General features: G+C 61.1%; 1 protein-coding gene across 1 annotated transcript; it reads left to right on the top strand.

Annotated features, from left to right (window-relative positions):
* Positions 1-3,338: 3,338 nt before the first annotated feature.
* Positions 3,339-21,960, top strand: LOC127567091 (zinc finger protein 628-like). The gene is made up of 7 exons (XM_052009759.1): positions 3,339-3,402; positions 11,086-13,002; positions 13,112-13,882; positions 13,948-14,212; positions 15,100-15,214; positions 16,279-16,413; positions 20,931-21,960. The coding sequence occupies exons 1-7, from the start codon at positions 3,375-3,377 to the stop codon at positions 21,825-21,827; spliced, it is 4,128 nt and encodes a 1,375-aa protein (XP_051865719.1). The 5' UTR covers positions 3,339-3,374; the 3' UTR covers positions 21,828-21,960.
* Positions 21,961-23,190: the final 1,230 nt, after the last annotated feature.

The following is a 23,190-nucleotide window of genomic DNA, read 5'->3' on the forward strand; positions in this document are numbered from 1 at the left end:
GCATTGAGGTGGTACAGGTAAAAACAATAACAGTACAGAGTAAAGTGTCCCAGCTACAGAGAAAGTGCAGTGCAATAAGGTGCAGGGTCACAACAATGTAGATCGTGAGGTCAGAGTCCATCTCATCATGTAAGGGAAACGTTCAATGGTCATATAACAGTGGGATAGAAGCTGTCCTTGAGCCTGGTGGGACGTGCCCTCAGGCTCCTGTATCTTCTGCCTGATGGGAGAGGGGAGAAGAGAGAATGTCCCGGGTGGGTGAGGTCTTTGATTATGCCGGCTGCTTCACTGAGGCAGCGAGACGTAAAGACAGAGTCCGTGGAGGGGAGGCTGGTGTCCATGATGCGCTCAGCAGTGTCCACAACTCTCTGCGGTTTCTTGAGGTCCCGGGCAGAGCAGTTGCCATCCCAAGCCGTGATACATCCAGATAGGATGCTTTCTATGGTGCATTGATAGAAGTTGGTGAGAGTCAAAGGGGGACATACCGAATTTCTTTAGCCTCCTGAGGAAGCAGAGGCGCTGGTGAGCTTTCTTGGCCGTGGCGTCTACATGATTTGACCAGGGCAGTTTTAGTGTATATTAACAGAAAATGCAGCTGCAATTTATTACTAGTTAATAGATTTAATGTATCAGAATTAATGCTGAGTCAAGTTGAGTTTATTGTCATGTGCACACGTACAGATGCAATGAAAAACAGCGTCCCAGGCAGTAGGTACAGGCAACGCACAGAACGTAAACTATACAAGACAGTGAAGAGGAAGAGTTACACGGTATTGTCACGTACCAGCAACAAAAGAAACACACCGAGTCATGTAGGTGTTAAAACTATTTTCTTAATAGCTACTTGATAAGAAAAATAAAATGTTAGGTCTTAAACATGAACCCCAAAAACTAAACTCAAAGTGTGTGTGTGGCAAATTCTCAAACCTCAAGGAATAGTTCTCAAAGTTCAGTTCAGCAGGTCATAAGGTGAAACGTGAGCAAAGGCTTTTGCAAAACCACCGTTGACTAAAGAGAAAGTGTAGAGAGAAATTTCGACATCTACATGTTCTGCAATGGAACCCATACAACATCTCAATCTCTGATGATCTCCATTGCTTTGTTCCAAAGTATCTGCCGTCCCGAAGGCATTCGATACGTGGCTGCCCACAGAAATACCTGTTTCCCAGTACAGTTAACGACAAAGTGGGTTCCACTGGATTATTCCAAAAACCCACATGTGGATTGTAGTGACAGACACAGTTATTGTTCTTCATCCATCGATACAGAGACCAGCAGGCAGTCTCTCTCAATCTCTCTCCCTCTCTCTCAATCTCTCTCCCCCTCTCTCCCCCCTCTCCCTTCTCCCTCCCCCCTCTCCCTCCCCCCTCTCCCCCTCCCCCCACCTCCCTCTCCCCCCGTGCTGTCTTAAAGGGACATTCACCAATAGTAACCTAATGCGTAACAGTATAGTCATCAATGTATACTAAAGATAAATGTTAATGAACAACGTCAATATTTAGTTTGTATTTTATTAATTTATTTTCTTATTCCTTACGAGAGGTCATGGCTTTAGGGTGAAAGGGGAAAGGTTTAGGAGTATTGTGTGCGGTTCTGCTCACCGAACTATAGGGAGGATGTCAGTGAGATTGACAGAGTGCGGAGGAGATTTACTAGGATGTTGCCGGGTCTTCAGGAGTTGAGTTACAGGGAAAGATTGAACAGGTTAGGACTTTATTCCTTGGAGCGGAGAAGAGTCTGAGGGGAGATTTGACAGAGGTGGGAGCTTTAGAGAGGGTGCAGAGGAGATTTACCAGGATGCTGCCTGGATTGGAGAGCATGTCTTATGAGGAGAGGTTGAGCGAGCTGGGGCTTTTCTCTTTGGAGAGGAGGAGGATGAGAGGTGACTTGATAGAGGTGTACAAGAGGCACAGATCGAGTGGACAGGCAGAGACTTTTTCCCAGGGCCACAACGGCTAACACGAGGGGACGTAATTTTAAGGTGATTGGTGGAAGGTATAAGGGGGATGTCAGGGGTAAGTTTTTACACAGAGAGTGGTGGGTGTGTGGAACGCACTGCCGGCAGAGGTGGTGGGGGCAGATACATTAGATAAGGTAGATCTTTATTAGTCACATGTACATCGAAACACACAGTGAAATGCACCTTTTCACATAGAGTGTTCTGGGGGCAGCCCGCAAGTGTCGCCACGCTTCCGGCGCCAACATAGCACACCCACAACTTCCTAACCCGTACGTCTTTGGAACGTGGGAGGAAACCGGAGCACCCGGAGGAAACCCATGCAGACACACTGGGAGAACGTACAAGCTCCTTACAGACAGCGGCCGGAATCGAACCCGGGTCACTGTCGCTGTAATAGCATCGCGCTAACCGCTATGCCACCGTGCCTGACTCTTAGACACATGAATGATGGAGAAATGAGGGGGCGATGTGGGAGGGAAGGGTTAGATAGATCTTAGAGCAGGATAGAATGTCAGCACAACGTTGTGGGCCGAAGGGCCTGTACTGTGCTGTAGTGTTCTGTGTCCTGCAGTAATATTTGACAACCTTCTTCAGCATGCACAACTGCAGTTGTCCAAGGCGTTGTTGAGGCTGCACCTGGAGCACTGTGTATCCCTGCCGTAGGATATTTATTTGTAATGGAATTAACATTTATCTGTAATATATATTGATGAATATACCGGCTAACTTTTTTCTTGTCTTGCATAATTTACGTTGTGTGTGTGGTCTGTACCTACTGTCTGGGACGCTGTTTTTCATTGTGCCTGTACATATGCACATAGATTCAAGCAGCACAGAAACGGGCCCTTCGGCCCAACACATCCATGCTGTCCAAATGGCTTTAAATGTAATTATAATTGTAGCTGCCCCTACAACTTCCTCTGGCAGCTTGCCCCACGCACCCACCATCCCGTGTGTGGGAAACTTGCCCCCAGGTCCCATCCAGATGCTTCCCATTTCACCTTAAATCTGGGTTTTAGACAGGCCGATTCTGGGGAAGAGACTGTGAACAGTCACCCCATCTGTGGGCCCCCCACCCCACCCCACCCCACGATTTAACATCCCTCCACAAGGTCACCCCGCAGCCTCCAACACTCCAGGGAACAACAGCTGCAGTCCCTCCCCGTAAGGAAAGCCCTCCAGTCCCGGCAACATCCTTGCCTTCTTCGACACGATCTGCAGCTTGAGCACATCCTTGTTCCGCAGCTGGGTGACGAGAACTGCACACAACACACCACATGCAATCCCACCGACATCCTGCACACAGGACGATACACGCAGTTTGACTCAGCGTTAATCCTGAGACGTTAAATGTATTAAACCAGCTGGATTTTCTGTTAATATCTGCGAACAGTGTCCTGGTCAAATCAGGGAGATGCCACGACGTCCTCAGGAGGCGAAAGGTAAGCCCAATGCTGATCTAGGAGTATTATCTTTATTTGTATCACGTAGAGGAGACTGCATTCACTTCTAACATGTTGCTATAAGCTCCACGAAGACACTGCGGTGAATATAATAACACGTTGGAAGTGAATGCAGTTCATACTTGCCCATGAACGGCGATGAATCCGCGCCGTCGCCCACCCGACAATGGCCGCCTCCCCCTCCCAGAATGCGCAGCGCGCCGGGAAAGTCCCCTATGCCGGCGGCGGGCCGGGCGGCGCGCCTGCGCGGCCGGCCGCGCGGTGGCGTGTGGGGCGACGGCAGGACCGGCCCCTCCCCCTTCCTCCCCCCACCCCCTCCCCACCCCAAGGGTTTAGGGGTCAACAACCGTCACCGCGGAGCCAGCGGGCGTCTTCCCGCCAAACCCGGCGGCCCGTCGCCCCGGCAACCGGCAACGGTCGGAGCGCGAGCCAAGGGCGCGAGCTCGGCCGGGCGCCCGCCGCGGGGTGAGTGACGTCAGCGGGCGGCCGATACGGCGGGGATACGGCGGAGATACGGTGAGGGAGGGGGGATACGGTGAGGGAGGGGGATACTGTGAGGGAGGGGGATACGGTGAGGGGGATACGGTGAGGGAGGGTAACGGTGAGGGAGGGTAACGGTGAGGGAGGGGGATACGGTGAGGGAGGGGGATACGGTGAGGGAGGGGGATACGGTGAGGGAGGGTTACGGTGAGGGAGGGGATACGGTGAGGGAGGGGGATACGGTGATGGAGGGGGATACGGTGAGGGAGGGGGGATACGGTGAGGGGGGATACGGTGAGGGAGGGGGATACGGTGAGGGGGATACGGTGAGGGAGGGGGATACGGTGAGGGGTACGGTGAGGGAGGGGGATACGGTGAGGGGGATACGGTGAGGGAGGGGGATACGGTGAGGGAGGGGGATACGGTGAGGGGGATACGGTGAGGGAGGGTAACGGTGAGGGAGGGGATACGGTGAGGGGGATACGGTGAGGGAGGGGGATACGGTGAGGGAGGGGGATACGGTGAGGGGGATACGGTGAGGGATACGGTGAGGGAGGGGATACGGTGAGGGAGGGGGATACGGTGAGGGAGGGGGATACGGAGAGGGGGATACGGTGAGGAGGGTAACGGTGAGGAGGGTAACGTGAGGGAGGGGGATACGGTGAGGGAGGGGGATACGGTGAGGGAGGGGGATACGGTGAGGGAGGGTAACGGTGAGGGAGGGTAACGGTGAGGGAGGGGGATACGGTGAGGGAGGGGATACGGTGAGGGAGGGGGATACGGTGAGGGAGGGTAACGGTGAGGGAGGGGATACGGTGAGGGAGGGGGATACGGTGAGGGAGGGGGATACGGTGAGGGAGGGGGATACGGTGAGGGGGATACGGTGAGGGAGGGGGATACGGTGAGGGGATACGGTGAGGGAGGGGGATACGGTGAGGGAGGGGGATACGGTGAGGGATACGGTGAGGGAGGGTAACGGTGAGGGAGGGGGATACGGTGAGGGGGATACGGTGAGGGAGGGGATACGGTGAGGGAGGGGGATACGGTGAGGGGGATACGGTGAGGGGGATCGGTGAGGGAGGGGGATACGGTGAGGGAGGGGGATACGGTGAGGGAGGGGGATACGGTGAGGGGGATACGGTGAGGGAGGTAACGGTGAGGGAGGGTAACGGTGAGGGAGGGGGATACGGTGAGGGGTATACGGTGAGGGAGGGGGATACGGTGAGGGAGGGGATACGGTGAGGGAGGGTAACGGTGAGGGAGGGAGATACGGTGAGTGGGATACGGTGAGGAGGGGATACGGTGAGGGAGGGTAACGGTGAGGGAGGGTAACGGTGAGGGAGGGGGATACGGTGAGGGGGATACGGTGAGGGAGGGGGATACGGTGAGGGAGGGGGATACGGTGAGGGGGATACGGTGAGGGAGGGAGATACGGTGAGGGAGGGGGATACGGTGAGGGAGGGTAACGGTGAGGGAGGGTAACGGTGAGGGAGGGGGATACGGTGAGGGGGATACGGTGAGGGAGGGAGATACGGTGAGGGAGGGGGATACGGTGAGGGAGGGTAACGGTGAGGGAGGGTAACGGTGAGGGAGGGGGATACGGTGAGGGAGGGGGATACGGTGAGGGAGGGGGATACGGTGAGGGGGATACGGTGAGGGAGGGGGATACGGTGAGGGAGGGGGATACGGTGAGGGGGGGATACGGTGAGGGAGGGTAACGGTGAGGGAGGGGGATACGGTGAGGGAGGGGGATACGGTGAGGGGGGGATACAGTGAGGGAGGGGGATACGGTGAGGGGGGGGATACGGTGAGGGAGATACAGTGAGGGAGGGGGATACGGTGAGGGAGGGGGATACGGTGAGGGAGGGAGATACGGTGAGGGGGATACGGTGAGGGAGGGTAACGGTGAGGGAGGGTAACGGTGAGGGAGGGGGATACGGTGAGGGAGGGGGATACGGTGAGGGAGGGGGATACGGTGAGGGGGGGATACGGTGAGGGAGGGGGATACGGTGAGGGGGGGATACGGTGAGGGAGATACAGTGAGGGAGGGGGATACGGTGAGGGAGGGAGATACGGTGAGGGGGATACGGTGAGGGGGGGATACGGCGGAGATACGGTGAGGGAGGGGGATACGGTGAGGGAGGGGGATACGGTGAGGGGGATACGGTGAGGGAGGGGGATACGGTGAGGGAGGGGGATACGGTGAGGGAGGGAGATACGGTGAGGGGGATACGGTGAGGGGGATACGGTGAGGGGGGGATACGGCGGAGATACGGTGAGGGAGGGGGATACGGTGAGGGAGGGGGATACGGTGAGGGGGATACGGTGAGGGAGGGGGATACGGTGAGGGAGGGAGATACGGTGAGGGGGATACGGTGAGGGGGATACGGTGAGGGAGGGGGATACGGTGAGGGGGATACGGTGAGGGAGGGGGATACGGTGAGGGGGATACAGTGAGGGAGGGAGATACAGTGAGGGAGGGGGATACGGTGAGGGGGATACGCTGAGGGAGGGGGATACGGTGAGGGAAGGGGATACGGTGAGGGAGGGGAATACGGTGAGGGAGGGTAACAGTGAGGGAGGGGGATACGGTGAGGCAGGGGGATACGGTGAGGGAGATACGGTGAGGGAGGGGGATACGGTGAGGGAGGGGGATACGGTGAGGGACGGGGATACGGTGAGGGGGATACGGTGAGGGAGGGGGATACGGTGAGGGGGATACAGTGAGGGAGGGGGATACGGTGAGGGAGGGGGATACGGTGAGGGAGGGGGATAAGGTGAGGGGGATACGGTGAGGGAGGGGGATACGGTGAGGGAGGGGGATAAGGTGAGGGGGATACGGTGAGGGAGGGGGATACGGTGAGGGGGATACGGTGAGGGAGGGGGATACGGTGAGGGGGATACGGTGAGGGAGGGGGATACGGTGAGGGGGATAAGGTGAGGGGGATACGGTGAGGGAGGGGGATACGGCGGAGATACGGTGAGGGAGGGGGATACGGTGAGGGGGATACGGTGAGGGGGATACGGTGAGGGAGGGGGATACGGTGATGGAGGGGGATACGGCGGAGATACGGTGAGGGAGTGGGATACGGTGAGGGAGGGGGGATACGGTGAGGGGGATACGGTGAGGGAGGGGGATACGGTGAGGGAGGGGGATACGGTGAGGGAGATACGGTGAGGGAGGGGGATACGGTGAGGGAGGGGGATACGGTGAGGGAGGGAGATACGGTGAGGGAGGGAGATACGGTGAGGGGGATACAGTGAGGGAGGGGGATACGGTGAGGGGGATACAGTGAGGGAGGGAGATACAGTGAGGGAGGGGGATACGGTGAGGGAGGGGGATACGGTGAGGGAGGGGGATACGGTGAGGGGGATACGGTGAGGGAGGGGGATACGGTGAGGGGGATACGGTGAGGGAGGGGGATACGGTGAGGGGGATACGGTGAGGGAGGGGGATACGGTGAGGGAGGGAGATACGGTGAGGGAGGGAGATACGGTGAGGGAGGGGGATACGGTGAGGGGGATACAGTGAGGGAGGGGGATACGGTGAGGGGGGATACAGTGAGGGAGGGGGATACGGTGAGGGAGGGGGATACGGTGAGGGGGATACGGTGAGGGAGGGGGATACGGTGAGGGAGGGGAATACGGTGAGGGGGATACGGTGAGAAAGGGGGATACGGCGGAGATATGGTGAGGGAGGGGGATACGGTGAGGGAGGGAAATACGGTGAGGGGGATACGGTGAGGGGGGGATACGGCGGAGATACGGTGAGGGAGGGGGATACGGTGAGGGAGGGGGATACGGTGAGGGAGGGAGATACGGTGAGGGAGGGGGATACGGTGAGGGGGATACAGTGAGGGAGGGGGATACGGTGAGGGGGGATACAGTGAGGGAGGGGGATACGGTGAGGGAGGGGGATACGGTGAGGGGGATACGGTGAGGGAGGGGGATACGGTGAGGGAGGGGAATACGGTGAGGGAGGGGGATACGGTGAGGGAGGGGGATACGGCGGAGATATGGTGAGGGAGGGGGATACGGTGAGGGAGGGGGATACGGCGGAGATACGGTGAGGGAGGGGGGATACGGTGAGGGGAGGGATACGGTGAGGGAGGGGGATACGGTGAGGGAGGGGGATACGGTGAGGGGGATACGGTGAGGGGGATACGGTGAGGGAGGGGGATACGGTGAGGGGGATACGGTGAGGGAGGGAGATACAGTGAGGGAGGGAGATACAGTGAGGGGGGATACAGTGAGGGAGGGGGATACGGTGAGGGGATACGGTGAGGGAGGGGGATACGGTGAGGGGGATACGGTGAGGGAAGGGGATACGGTGAGGGAGGGGGATACAGTGAGGGGGATACGGTGAGGGAGGGGGATACGGTGAGGGGGATACGGTGAGGGGGATACGGTGAGGGAGGGGGATACGGTGAGGGAGGGGGATACAGTGAGGGAGGGGGATACGGTGAGGGGGATACGGTGAGGGAGGGGGATACGGTGAGGGACGGGGATACGGTGAGGGAGATATGGTGAGGGAGGGTAACGGTGAGGGAGGGGGATACGGTGAGGGAGATACGGTGAGGGAGGGGGATACGGTGAGGGAGGGGATACGGTGAGGGAGGGGGATACGGTGAGGGAGGGGGAAACGGTGAGGGGGATACGGTGAGGGAGGGGGATACGGTGAGGGGGATACGGTGAGGGAGGGAGATACAGTGAGGGAGGGAGATACAGTGAGGGGGGATACAGTGAGGGAGGGGGATACGGTGAGGGGATACGGTGAGGGAGGGGGATACGGTGAGGGGGATACGGTGAGGGAAGGGGATACGGTGAGGGAGGGGGATACGGTGAGGGAGGGGGATACGGTGAGGGGGATACGGTGAGGGAGGGGGATACGGTGAGGGGGATACGGTGAGGGGGATACGGTGAGGGAGGGGGATACGGTGAGGGAGGGGGATACAGTGAGGGAGGGGGATACGGTGAGGGGGATACGGTGAGGGAGGGGATACGGTGAGGGACGGGGATACGGTGAGGGAGATACGGTGAGGGAGGGTAACGGTGAGGGAGGGGATACGGTGAGGGAGATACGGCAAGGGAGGGGGATATGGTGTTACGGTGAGGGGGATACGGTGAGGGACGGGGATACGGTGAGGGAGATATGGTGAGGGAGATATGGTGAGGGAGGGTAACGGTGAGGGAGGGGGATACGGTGAGGGAGGGGGATACGGTGAGGGAGGGGGATACAGTGAGGGAGGGGGATATGGTGAGGGGGATACGGTGAGGGAGGGGGATACGGTGAGGGACGGGGATACGGTGAGGGAGATATGGTGAGGGAGGGTAACGGTGAGGGAGGGGGATACGGTGAGGGAGATACGGCAAGGGAGGGGGATATGGTGTTACGGTGAGGGGGATACGGTGAGGGACGGGGATACGGTGAGGGAGATATGGTGAGGGAGGGTAACGGTGAGGGAGGGGGATACGGTGAGGGAGGGGGATACGGTGAGGGGGATATGGTGAGGGAGGGAGATACAGTGAGGGAGGGAGATACAGTGAGGGGGGATACAGTGAGGGAGGGGGATACGGTGAGGGGATACGGTGAGGGAGGGGGATACGGTGAGGGGGATACGGTGAGGGAAGGGGATACGGTGAGGGAGGGGGATACGGTGAGGGAGGGGGATACAGTGAGGGGGATACGGTGAGGGAGGGGGATACGGTGAGGGGGATACGGTGAGGGGGATACGGTGAGGGAGGGGGATACGGTGAGGGGGAGGGATACAGTGAGGGAGGGGGATACGGTGAGGGGGATATGGTGAGGGGGATACGGTGAGGGAGGGGGATACGGTGAGGGACGGGGATACGGTGAGGGAGATATGGTGAGGGAGGGTAACGGTGAGGGAGGGGGATACGGTGAGGGAGATACGGTGAGGGAGGGGGATACGGTGAGGGAGATACGGCGAGGGAGGGGGATACGGTGATACGGTGAGGGGGATACGGTGAGGGACGGGGATACGGTGAGGGAGATATGGTGAGGGAGGGTAACGGTGAGGGAGGGGGGATACGGTGAGGGAGATACGGTGAGGGAGGGGGATACGGTGAGGGAGATACGGCGAGGGAGGGGGATACGGTGAGGGGGACACGGTGAGGGAGGGGGATACAGTGAGGGGGATACAGTGAGGGAGGGGATACCGTGAGGGGAGATACAGTGAGGGGAGATACAGTGAGGGAGATACAGTGAGGGAGAGGGATACAGTGAGGAGACACGGTGAGGGGGACACGGTGAGGGAGGGGGATACGGTGAGGGAGGGAGATACGGTGAGGAAGGGGGATACGGTGAGGAGACACGGTGAGGGGGACACGGTGAGGGAGGGCGATACGGTGAGCGGGATACGGTGAGGGGGGATATGGTGAGGGAAGATACGGTGAGGGAGGGGGATACAATGAGGGGGATATGGTGAGGGGGATACGGTGAGCGAGGGGAATACAGTGAGGGGGATACAGTGCGGGAGGTGGATACGGTGAGGGCGGATATGGTGAGGGAGGTCGATACGGTGAGGGGGAATACAGTGAGGGAGGGGGTATACGGTGAGGGAGCGGGATACGGTGAGGGGGGATCCAGTGAGGGGGAGGGATACGGTGAGGGGGATACGGTGAGGGAGGGGGATATGGTGAGGGAGGGGGATATGGTGAGGGGGATATGGTGAGGGAGGGGGATACGGTGAGGGGGGGAATACGGTGAGTGGGATACGGTGAATGGGGATACAGTGAGGGAGGATACGGTGAGGGGCGATCTGGTGAGGGGGGATACGGTTAGGGAGGTGGATACGGTGGGGATACGGTGAGGGGGGATACGGTGAGGGATGGGATACAGTGTGGGGGGATATGGTGAGGGAGGGGGATACAGTGAGGGGCGATACAGTGTGGGGTGATACGGTGAGGGGGATATGGCAAGGGGATACAGCGAGGGGGAGGATATGGTGAGGGAAAATCTGCTGAGCGGGAGGAACGGCGAGGGGGATACGCTGAGGGGAGAATACTCTGAGGGATGGATGTAGGGATGGGGTGATACGGGGAGGGGGGATATGGGGAGGGGGGATACGGTGAGGGGGAGTCTCAGGGAGGGGGTTAATGGTGACGGGGGGGTTCCTGGGGATTGGGTGACATTGACCCCCCCGCCTCTTTCTCTCACAGACCTCCTCGGCGCTGTCGATGTCGGTGTTGCCGCGGGATCGCCCCATGCCTGCCCGGATCAAGGAGGAGACGGAGCCGCCCGAGGGCGGAGGGGGGGTCGCTCCCCTCCCCGCCTCCCCCCCGCCCCGGCCGCCCCCACCCCTGCCCCCTGTGCCCCAAGTCCTTCCGCTACCCCTCCCAGCTGCGCCTGCACCAGCAGCGCCATGCCCGGCGGGCGCGGCCCCCCCCCACCCCCCTGCCCCTCCTGCGGCCTGCTGCTGCCCGACGGCCCCTCCCTGGCCTCCCACCGGCGGCGGGCACACCCCCGCCGCTCCCACCCCTGCCCCCTGTGCCCCCGGGCCTTCGCCTACCCCTCCCAGCTGGCAGCCCACCGGCGCTCCCACACCGGTGAGCGCCCCTGCCCCTGCCCTGCCTGCGGGAAGTCCTTCGCCGCCCTGTCCGCCCTGCGCCGGCACCTCCTGGTGCACACCGGCGAGTGTCCCCACCCCTGCCCCGAGTGCGGCCGCGCCTTCACCCAGTCCTCCCACCTCAAAGCCCACCGGCGCACCCACCTGCTGCCCCCGCCCCGTCACCGCCCCTCCTCCCTGCGCCCCCGTGGTCTGCGGACCCCCGCTCCCCCCACCCGGGACCACCCCTGCGGACTGTGCCCCCGCACCTTCCGCTACCCCTCCCAGGCGGCCGCTCACCGGCGCTCCCACACCGGCGAGCGCCCCTTCGGCTGCCCCCTGTGCGGCAAGGGCTTCGCCGTGCCCTCCAAGCTGCGGGCCCACCAGCGGGCCCACACCGGCGAGAGGCCCTACTGCTGCTCCCTGTGCGGCAAGGGCTTCGCCCAGTCCTCCGCCTTGCTGCGGCACCAGCGCACCCACACCGGCGAGCGCCCCCACCGCTGCCCCCACTGCGGCCGGGGCTTCGGGCAGCCCTCCCACCTCAAGGCCCACCTGCGCACCCATGGGGGCCCCTACATCTGCACTGCCTGCGGCCGGGGTTTCCGCCGCTTTGGCTCGGTGGCCGCCCACCACTGCGGCCCACGGAGCTCTGGGGGTGCCCTCTGCCCCACCTCCTCCTCCTCCTCCTCCTCAGCGGCCCAGCCCCACCCCTGCCCCTGCTTCCCGCCCCTGTCCTGCTCCGGACGCGACTCCCGTGTTCCTGGATCTCAGCCCTGCCCTTGTCCCTGTTTTCCCAACCAGACCCCCTCCGGACAAGACACCCGGGATCCCGAATCCTGTTCCTGTTTTCCTACCCAGTTGGGACAAGACACCCGGGATCCCGAATCCTGTCCCTGTTTTCCTACCCAGTCGGGAGAGGACTCCTGGGTTCCCGGATCCCACCACTGTCCCTGCTTCCTGCCCCGGTCCGGGGAGGGGAGCCCGGCTCCCGAATCCCATCCCCACATCTGCCCCTGCTTCCCGCCCCAGTCTGGAGAGGACGTCTGGGCCCCCGAGTCCCGGCCCTGCCCCTGCCCCTGCTTCCCGCCCCAGTCTGGTGAGGGGAGCTGGGCTCCCGAATCCCAGCCCCGCTTCTCTACCCAATCCGGAGAAGATGCCCCGGCTCCCGAATCCCATCACCGCCCCTGTCCCTGCTCCCTGCCCCAGTCCGGAGAGGGGAGCCCAGCTGCTGAGTCCCATCCCTGTCCCTGCTTCCCTTCCCAGTCAGGAGACGTCCCGGCTCCCGAGTCCCATCCCCGCCCCTGTCCCTGCTTCCCTTCCCAGTCCGGAGAGGGGAGCCCAGCTCCTGAGTCCCATCCCCGCCCCTGTCCCTGCTTCCCTTCCCAGTCAGGAGGAGACGAGACGTCCCAGCTCCTGAGTCCATCCCCGCCCCTGTCCCTGCTTCCCTTCCCAGTCCGGAGAGGGGGAGCCCAGGCTCCTGGAGTCCCATCGCCGCCCCTGCTTCCTGCCCCAGTCCGGAGAGGGGAGCCCGGCCCCTGAGTCCCGTCCCAGTTCTTGTCCTGCTTCCTGCCCCAGTCCGGGGAAGCCATCCTGGCTCCCGAGTATCGTCCCCCGCCCCTGCCCCTGCCTCCCACCCCCAGCCTCCTCCCCCCGCCGCCACCACCAGTGCCCCTACTGCCCCAAGCGGTTCCCCTATCCCTCCCGGCTGGCCCTGCACCAGCGCACCCACACCGGCGAGCGCCCCTTCCGCTGTGGCGCCTGCGGCAAGGGCTTCGCCGTCTCCTCCGCCCTGCTGCGGCACCGGCTGATCCACGCCGGCGAGCGCCCCTATGAGTGCCGGGACTGCGGACGGGCCTTCACCCAGTCCTCTCACCTCAAGACCCACCGGCGGGTGCACGCCGGGGGTCCCGGGACCCCCCGCCACCAACCCCATTGCTGCCAGTCTTGTGGCAAGGGCTTCCGGGCCGCCCGCGGTCTGTCCCGCCACCTGCGCTCCCACCAGCCCAATCCCCCCCCCCCGGGGACAGTGCCCCCCGAGCGCCCCCACCGCTGTCAGTCCTGCCCCAAGGCCTTCCGCTACCCCTCCCAGCTGATGGCCCACCAACGGGCCCACTCCCGCCCCCGCCCGTCCTCCGCTGCCGATGCCCCTCCCCGCCACCGCTGCCTGCTGTGCCCCAAGGCCTTCCGCTACCCCTCCCAGGCCGCCAAGCACCTACGGGCCCACACCGGCGAGCGCCCCTTCCGCTGTGGGCTGTGCGGCAAGGGCTTCGCCGTCTCCTCCGCCCTGGGCCGCCACCGACTGGTGCACACCGGCGAGAGGCCCTACCGGTGCCGGGAGTGCGGACGGGCCTTCTCACAGTCCTCCCACCTCAAGACCCACCAGCAGAGGGTCCACGGGCTGCCGCCAGAACGCCTCCCTCTCCCGCCCCCCCCCGAGGTCCCCCACCCGTCTCCGGGATCCCGGACCGCCCCCCAGTGAGGACCGAGGGCCCCAGAATAGGACGAGTTCTCTCGGGAGGGAGGGAGCGGGACGGTTTTGTTCTCACGCCCTCCCTCGATGCCCTGGGATTTGAGGGGCGAGGTCTCTCTCTCTCCCCCCCCTCACCTCCCCACACCCATCGCTGTCCACCCCAGAAAGAGAAAGAGAGGGGAGCCGGTGGGGTTATGACCTCCCAGGGAGAGGTCGTCGGAGAAGGTCGCGCAGGGTTACGACCTCTTCCCCCCACCCCCCACGCTCACGGGTAGGTCAGGAGTGGTTACGACCTCCTGGTTGAGGTCAGTGGGGGTTGCGACCCCAGGCGAGGTTCACAGGGCAAGGTCACACGGGGGTTACGACCCCAGATAAGGTCATGCAGGGGTCGCAACCCCAGTCAAAGTTCATGGGGAGAGGTCCTGCAAGGGGTTACGACCTTGATCAAGGATACCCAGGAGCGACAACCCCAGGCGAGGTTCATGGTCTGAGAGGTCGTGACCCGGGACAGGATCAGAGAGTTCGGATCTCGGCCAGAGTCGGCGGAGAGAGAGAGACAGACAGACAGACAGACAGATGGATGGAGAGAGGGAGACCATGGGGAGAGAGAGACGGCAGAAGGACAGGTGGAGAGGATGAAGGGGGTGGGTGAAAGGGCGGTGCTGGTGGGAGGTAGAGGCTGGTGGTGCAGGGATTGTCCTGACCCCCTGCCTTCATGCCCTGCCTGACTGCACGCGACGAGTCCTCAGCTCTGAGACCGCTCAATCCTCGGTCCGTGCAGACCAGAGGCTGGAGAGAGGGTCGGTCTCCCGCAGGGCAGGGCTCCCTCAGTGCCGGAACGGGAGGAGTGTGTGCCTGGATTACGGGATCCAGTCCCATATACGTGTCCCCAGCCAGCGCGAGGCTCCCTCAGTACCAGAGCGAGGGAGTGTGCGCCCAGATGACGGGATCCAGTCCGAGAATATTTACTCCTCCCCCAGAATTCCAGCTATACATTAATTTATCGAATGGCGACGTGCTCTCGGGAATAAAGTTGATTTAAGCTGCATCACTCAAAAATTAATGCAATTAATTATATTATGTTGCATATTGTGTCTCAGGAAACTTCTGTTATGATTACATGACTGTTCGTTCTAAACAAACTTTTTCACAATGCAGAGTACTGTCGTGTTTCTGTGATGTTTGCAAAGCTAGGAATGCCAGCAGTCGTTGCTCGTTGCCCCTCGGGCTGGGGGGGTGGTTTCACCCCCGACAACTGACACAGTCTGTGAGTGTGAGTGTGGGGGGAAGGACTCCTGGGGCACTGGGGGAGAGGGAGTTCCGGGGATTCGGGGGAAGGCCGGCTAATGTGTTTCCAAGTCGGGACTGTGAGGGGAGGTGGGGGTGGTGTTTCCCGTCTCCGGGGCGGTGGAGGTGGCAGGTTTGGGGAGGAGCTGTCGGAGCGCTGGGCGGGGAACCACGAGGTGTCCTGTAGATGACACACACACACACAGTCGCGGTGGGTGGGGGGAGAGAACATCCCGGGGGGCCGACGAGGTGGGCTGCTTCGACCTCGGTGGTGTTGGGGTTCTCGAGGGGTTGTTGGAGCCGCTTTCGCCCAGGGAAGTGGAGGGTGTTCCCTCGCACTCCTGCCCTGTAGACGGGGGAAGGGTGATGCGGCGGATGCTGTGTGCATGGACTAACCCCACCCGGGCAAGTGTTCCCGCGCACTCCTGCCCTGTAGACGGGGGAAGGGTGATGCGGCGGATGCTGTGTGCACGGACTAACCCCACCCAGGAGAGTGGAGGGTGTTCCCTCGCACTCCTGCCCTGTAGACGGGGGAAGGGTGATGCGGCGGATGCTGTGTGCACGGTACTAATCCCGCCCAGGAGAGCGGAGGGTGTTCCCTCACACTCCTGCCCTGTAGACGGGGGAAGGGTGATGCGGCGGATGCTGTGTGCACGGACTAAACCCCACCCAGGAGAGCGGAGGGTGTTCCCTCGCACTCCTGCCCTGTAGACGGGGGAAGGGTGATGCGGGCGGATGCTGTGTGCTACGGACTAACCCCACCCAGGAGAGCGGAGGGTGTTCCTCGCACTCCTGCCCTGTAGACGGGGGAAGGGGTGATGCGGCGGATGCTGTGTGCACGGACTAACCCCCACCCAGGAGAGCGGAGGGTGTTCCCTCGCACTCCTGCCCTGTAGACGGGGGAAGGGTGATGCGGCGGATGCTGTGTGCACGGACTAACCCCACCCAGGGAAGTGGGGAGCATGCTTCTGAGGGAAACACCGTACATCTGGTCTGTCGATTCCCCCACCCAGGGAGAAGTTTCAATGAGATCTCCTCTCGTTCTCCCAGAGAATCCAGTCCTCCTCCGCTCCATCTCTCCTCGTCGTGAAAGCTCGCTATCCCTGGAATTGGGAAAGTGAGAAAAATAACCCTGCAGATCCTGGAAATCTGAAACAAAAGCAGGACGCTGGAAACACTCAGCAGGTCAGGCAGCATCTGGTATTGGTATTGGTATTGGTTTATTATTGTCACCTGTGCCCAGGTGCAGTGAAAAACTTGTCTTACAAACCGATCGTACAGGTCAATTCATTACACAGTGCAGTTACATTGAGTTAGTACAGGGTGCATTGAGGTAGTACAGAGTGCATTGAGGTAGTACAGGGTGCATTGAGGTAGTACAGGGTGCATTGAGGTAGTACAGGGTGCATTGAGGCAGTAAAGAGTGCATTGAGGTGGTACAGGTAAAAACAATAATAGTACAGAGTAAAGTGTCACAGCTACAGAGAAAGTGCAGTGCAATAAGGTGCGAGGTCACAACAAGGTAGATCGTGAGGTCAGGGTCCATCTCATCGTATAAGGGAACCGTTCAATAGTCTTATCACAGTGGGGTAGAAGCTGTCCTTGAGCCTGGTGGGACGTGCCCTCAGGCTCCTGTATCTTCTGCCTGATGGGAGAGGGGAGAAGAGAGAATGTCCCGGGTGGGTGAGGTCTTTGATTATGTCGGCTGCTTCACCAAGGCAGCGAGAGATAAAGACAGAGTCCGCGGAGGGGAGGCTGGTGTCCGTGATGCGCTGGGCTGCGTCCACAACTCTCTGCGGTTTCTTGCTGAGAGATCTGTGGAGAGAGTTTCAGGTTTGAGATCCTTCCCATCAGTTCCACTTGGCAAAACAAGGTGATAGGGCGGTAAAGAAGGCATACGGCACACTTGCCTTCATCGGTTGGGGGGTGAATATAAAAGCCGAGAAGTCATGTTGCAGCTGCATAAAACTCTGGTTAGACTGCACGGAGCAGTGGAGGCTGAGGTTTATAAGATCACGAGAGGCACAGATAGAGAAGACAGCCGGTATCTTTCTCTCCCAGGGTGGAAGTGTCTAATACTAGAGTGCATGCATTTAAGGTGAGAGGGGGGAAAGTTCACAGATGTGCAGGGCAAGGTTTTTTATACAGAGCGCGGTGGGTGCCTGGAATGTGCTGCCAGGGGTGGGGGTGGAGGCAGATACGATGGAGGCGTTTGAGAGGCTGTTAGACAGGCCCATGGATGTGCGGGAAATGGAGGGACAGACACTGTGGAGGCAAGAAGGGACTCGTTCAGTTGGGCATTTGATTATTAATTTAATTAGTTTGGCACAACATTGTGGGCTGAAGGGCCTCGTTCCTGTGCTGTACTGTTCTATGTTCTATGGAGTATTGCGTTCGGTTCTGGTCGCCCCCGTTACAGGGAGGGTGCGGGGGGCTTTGGAGAGGGTGCAGGAGAGGTTTCCCGGGACACTGCCCAGATTAGAGGGCACGAGCTACAAGGAGAGGTCGGACAGACTCGGGTTGTTCTCTCTGGAGCGGCGGAGGCTGAGGGGAGAGGTTTATAAGATCACGAGAGGCACAGATAGAGCAGACAGCCAGTCGGGCCGCACTGTGTGGAGTTCTGGCCGCCCCGTTACAGGGAGGGTGCGGGGGGCTTCAGAGAGGGTGCAGGAGAGGTTCGCCGGGACGCTGCCCAGATTAGAGGGCAGGAGCTATAGGGAGAGGTCAGACAGACTTGGGTTGTTCTCTCCGGAGCGGCCGAGGCTGAGGGGAGAGGTTTATAAAAAATGACGAGAGGCACAGACGGGGTAGATATAGTCTTTTCCCCAGGAAATGTTATTCCTTTTTGCACTATTTTTGTAATTTTGCAGTAATTTTATGTCTGCACTGTATTGCTGCTGCAAACCAACAGATTTCAGGTCATTCAAGTCAGTGATAATAAGGTGAGAGTGGGGGTAAGTTTAAAGGAGATGTGTGGGGGTCAGTTGTTTTTCCACGGAGAGCAGTGGGTGCCTGCATCCAGGTCTGAGAGTGGCTTTTTTAAGAGCCACGAAATGGAGGGATACAGACCGTGTGCAGGGAGACGGGATTAGGTTGGCATCACAGTCAGGACAGACATGGTGAGACCTATTCTTGTGCTGTACTATGAGCTAACCAAGGGTCTCCCTCCACAGTGGCTGCCCGGCTTGATGAATGTTTCCAGCAGTCGCTCATTTTTTTTTCCTTCTGATTTCCAGCAATGTGCAGGATTATTTAAGGATGATAAAGGAAGGCATAGAAAGGGTGCAGAGGAGATTTACAAGGATGCTGCCTGGATTGGGGAGCATGTCTTATGAAAACAGGTTGAGGGAACTCGGCCTTTTCTCCTTGGAGCAACAGAGGATGAGGGGGGACCTGATAGAGGTGTATAAAATGATGAGAGGCATTGATCGTGTGGATAGTCAGAGGCTTTTTCCCAGGGCTGAAATGGTGGCCACAAGATCCCTGAAAGTTGCCTCACAGCTGGATGGGGTAGTTAAGAAAGCTTATGGGGTGTCGGCTTTCATAAATCGTGGGATTGAGTTTAAGAGCCGCGAGGTAATGATGCAGCTCTGCAAAACTCTGGTTAGACCACACTTGGAGCACTGTGTCCAGTTCTGGTCGCCTCATTATAGGAAGGATGTGGAGGCGTTGGAAAGGGTGCAGAGGAGATTTACCAGGATGCTGCCCGGTTTAGAGAGTATGCATTATGAGGAGAGACTAAGGGAGCTGGGGCTTTACTCTTTGGAGAGGAGGAGGATGAGGGGAGACATGATAGAGGTGTACAAAATATTCAGAGGAATAGATAGAGTGGACAGCCAGCGCCTCTTTCCCAGGGCACCAATGCTTAATACAAGAGGGCATGGCTTTAAAGTAATGGGTGGGACGTTCAAGGGAGATGTCAGAGGGAGGTTTTTTACCCAGAGAGTGGTTGGGGCAGGGAATGTGCTGCCTGTGGCGGTGGTGGAGGCAGGTACCTTGAACAGGTTCAAGAGCTTGTTGGATAGGCATATGGATGAATTTAAAATAGAGGGATATGTGGGAGGAAGGGGTTAGATAGGAAGGGGTGAGGTTTAAAGGTCAGCACAACATCGTGGGCCGAAGGGCCTGCATGTGCTGCAGGTTTTCCGTGTTCCCATTTGTGCGCCGCGGAAATCTGCAGACAAACCGCTCCGGCTTCTGCAGCCGTTGCAGGGCCGCCCGGTGATTGACAGGCAGTCCCGGGGAGGTGGAGGAGGAGGAGGCGGGGCGAGGGGTTGTGATTGACAGCTGGCGGTTACCCCGGGCGACGCGGAGCGGAGGCGATGGCCGGCGGCAGGACGCATGCGCGTTTCCCTCCTCCCCTCCCCCAGCGCCTCATCGAGGTGTACGCATGCGCGCCGCCCAGGTAGACTCCGCCCATCCCACTGGGTGATTGACAGCCCGCGGCTGGGCGGGAAGGCGCATGCGCGGTGCCGGGGGTGGGTGGGCGGGGGCGGCGCATGCGCGTTGCCGGCGGTGTCAGCGGCCATTTTCCGTGGTGACGGGAGGCGGCGGCGGCGGCCGGTAGCGGGGTAAGCGAGGGGCAGGGGGGAGGCTCCGGTGTGTGAGGGACCGGCCCGACCCTTCCCCCCACCCCCCGGCCGCCCGGCCGCGGCCGTCGCCGCCTTTCCCCGACGCCCCGCTGCCGGCGATAGGGCGGTTTCCCGCGCGCGGGGCATTGTGGGAGGCGCCGTCGCCATTTCCCCGCCGGGCCGCCCCCCCGGGCGCCGCTCCCCCGCCCCCCCGGGCGCCGCTCCCCCGCCCCCCCCCCCGGGCGCCGCTCCTCCCCCACCGTCCCGTCCCCGCTCCCCCCCCCCAGCCCCGCCCCGTCCCCTCTCCCCCCCGCCCCGTCCCCCCGGGCGCCGCTTCTCCGCCTCCCGTCCCCCTGGGAGCCGCTCCTCCCCCCCCGCCCCGTCCCCCGGGAGCCGCTCTTCCCCCACCGTCCCGTCCCCGCTCCCCACCCCCCGCCCCATCCTCCCGGCGCCGCTCCCCGTCCCCGCTCCCCACCCCCCGCCCCGCCCCGGGGCAGGGGTTGGGGACAGGCCCTTCGGCCCACCCGCTCCCTCCATTCCCTGCACATCCATGGGCCTGTCCAACAGCCTCTTAAACCCCTCGATCATATCTGCCTCCACCCCCACCCCTGGCGGCACATTCCAGGCACCCACCGCTCTCTGAAACAAAACTTGCCCCCCACATCTCCTGTGAACTCCCCCCCCCCAAACTCACGCCCTCTGGTATTAGACATTTCCACCCTGGGGGGGAGAAAGATCCCGGCTGTCTGCTCTATCTGTGCCTCTCGTCATCTTATAAACCTCTCCCCTCAGCCTCCGCCGCTCCGGGGGGACAACCCAAGTCTGTCTGATTAATCTGGGCAGCGTCCTGGTGAACCTCTCCTGCACCCTCTCCGAAGCCCCCCACACCCTCCCTGTAACGGGGGGGGGGGGGGGCGACCAGAACTGCACACAATACAAATTGCTCACAGCCCCCCACATGTTCCCTGTCACCGGGCGACCAGAATTGCGCCCAATACTCTAGGTGCACAGCTGCAGTGTGACTTCCCAACTCCTGTACTCAGTGTGAGACCGGCCTTGACTCCCCAGTCCGTAGTGTTTGACCGTACACACGCCATCCGCTGCGCTACCCTTCTCCCTTCCGCTCTCCAGGAGATGGAGCCGACGGCGGGGTCCGCGAGCGGCGGAGAGAACGCCAACTACCAGTGCTCGCTGTGCGGCAAGCTCTTCCGCTGGGCCTGCGTGCTGGAGTCTCACCAGCGCTACCACCGCGGCGAGCGGCCCTTCGAGTGCGGCGTGTGCGGCAAGGCCTTCGTCACCTCCAGCAACCTGACCGACCACCGGCGGGTGCACAGTGGCTCCAAGCCCTTCGGCTGCCGGCTCTGCGGCAAGAGCTTCGTCTCGTCCAGCAACCTCATCGCCCACCGGCGCACCCACACCGGTGAGCGGCCGTACAAGTGCACCGTCTGCGGCAAGGGCTTCGCCGCCTCGCCCAACCTGGCCGTCCACCAGCGCAGCCACACCGGCGAGCGCCCCTTCGGTTGCCGCCTCTGCGGCCGGGCCTTCGCCGAGGCGGGCAAGCTGTCACGGCACCAGCTCACCCACAGCGGCGAGAGGCCACACCGCTGCCCCGAGTGCGGACGGGGTTTCCTGGAGTCGGGGAAGCTGGCGCAGCACCGGCGGCTGCACACCGGCGAGCGGCCCTACCCCTGCGGCGCCTGCGGCAAGGCCTTCGTCACCTCCGGCAACCTGGCCGCCCACCAGCGCACCCACACCGGCGAGCGGCCCTTCCGCTGCGCCGCCTGCGGCAAGGGCTTCGTCACCTCCAGCAACCTGGCGGCCCACCAGCGCACCCACACCGGCGAGCGGCCCTTCCACTGCGCCGCCTGCGGCCGGGGCTTCGTGGAGTCGGGCAAGCTGTCGCGGCACCTACGGGTGCACACCGGCGAGAAGCCCTTCCAGTGCGGGCAGTGCGGCAAGCGCTTCACCCGGGCCGTCTCGCTGCGGGCCCACCAGCGGGCGCATGCTGGCACCTCTGGTGCCCCCTGAACAACCGTTTGCACACCGGGACCAGGGCCCGGTGGAGACTGCAACCTCTGCAACGCTGCAGCTGTTCGGACGCCGGGACTGTTGTAGTTGGAGATGCAACCTCTGCAACGCTGCAGCTGTTCGGACGCCGGGACTGTTGTAGTTGGAGATGCAACCTCTGCAACGCTGCAGCTGTTCGGACGCCGGGACTGTTGTAGTTGGAGATGCAACCTCTGCAACGCTGCAGCTGTTCGGACGCCGGGACTGTTGTAGTTGGAGATGCAACCTCTGCAACGCTGCAGCTGTTCGGACGCCGGGACTGTTGTAGTTGGAGATGCAACCTCTGCAACGCTGCAGCTGTTCGGACGCCGGGACTGTTGTAGTTGGAGATGCAACCTCTGCAACGCTGCAGCTGTTCGGACGCCGGGACTGTTGTAGTTGGAGATGCAACCTCTGCAACGCTGCAGCTGTTCGGACGCCGGGACTGTTGTAGTTGGAGATGCAACCTCTGCAACGCTGCAGCTGTTCGGACGCCGGGACTGTTGTAGTTGGAGATGCAACCTCTGCATCGCTGCAGCTGTTCGGACGCCGGGACTGTTGTAGTTGGAGATGCAACCTCTGCAACGCTGCAGCTGTTCGTACGCCGGGTCTGTTGTAGTTGGAGATGCAACCTCTGCATCGCTGCAGCTGTTCGGACGCCGGGACTGTTGTAGTTGGAGATGCAACCTCAGCAACGCTGCAGCTGTTCGGACGCCGGGACTGTTGTAGTTGGAGATGCAACCTCTGCAACGCTGCAGCTGTTCGGACGCCGGGGACTGTTGTAGTTGGAGATGCAACCTCTGCAACGCTGCAGCTGTTCGGACGCCGGGACTGTTGTAGTTGGAGATGCAACCTCTGCAACGCTGCAGCTGTTCGGACGCCGGGACTGTTGTAGTTGGAGATGCAACCTCTGCAACGCTGCAGCTGTTCGGACGCCAGGACTGTTGTAGTTGGAGATGCAACCTCTGCATCGCTGCAGCTGTTCGGACGCCGGGACTGTTGTAGTTGGAGATGCAACCTCAGCAACGCTGCAGCTGTTCGGACGCCGGGACTGTTGTAGTTGGAGATGCAACCTCTGCAACGCTGCAGCTGTTCGGACGCCGGGACTGTTGTAGTTGGAGATGCAACCTCTGCAACGCTGCAGCTGTTCGGACGCCGGGACTGTTGTAGTTGGAGATGCAACCTCTGCAACGCTGCAGCTGTTCGGACGCCGGGACTGTTGTAGTTGGAGATGCAACCTCTGCATCGCTGCAGCTGTTCGGACGCCGGGACTGTTGTAGTTGGAGATGCAACCTCAGCAACGCTGCAGCTGTTCGGACGCCGGGACTGTTGTAGTTGGAGATGC

The sequence above is a fragment of the Pristis pectinata genome, unplaced genomic scaffold (genome assembly GCF_009764475.1).
Source record: "Pristis pectinata isolate sPriPec2 unplaced genomic scaffold, sPriPec2.1.pri scaffold_105_arrow_ctg1, whole genome shotgun sequence".
Taxonomy (NCBI): Eukaryota; Metazoa; Chordata; class Chondrichthyes; order Rhinopristiformes; family Pristidae; genus Pristis; species Pristis pectinata.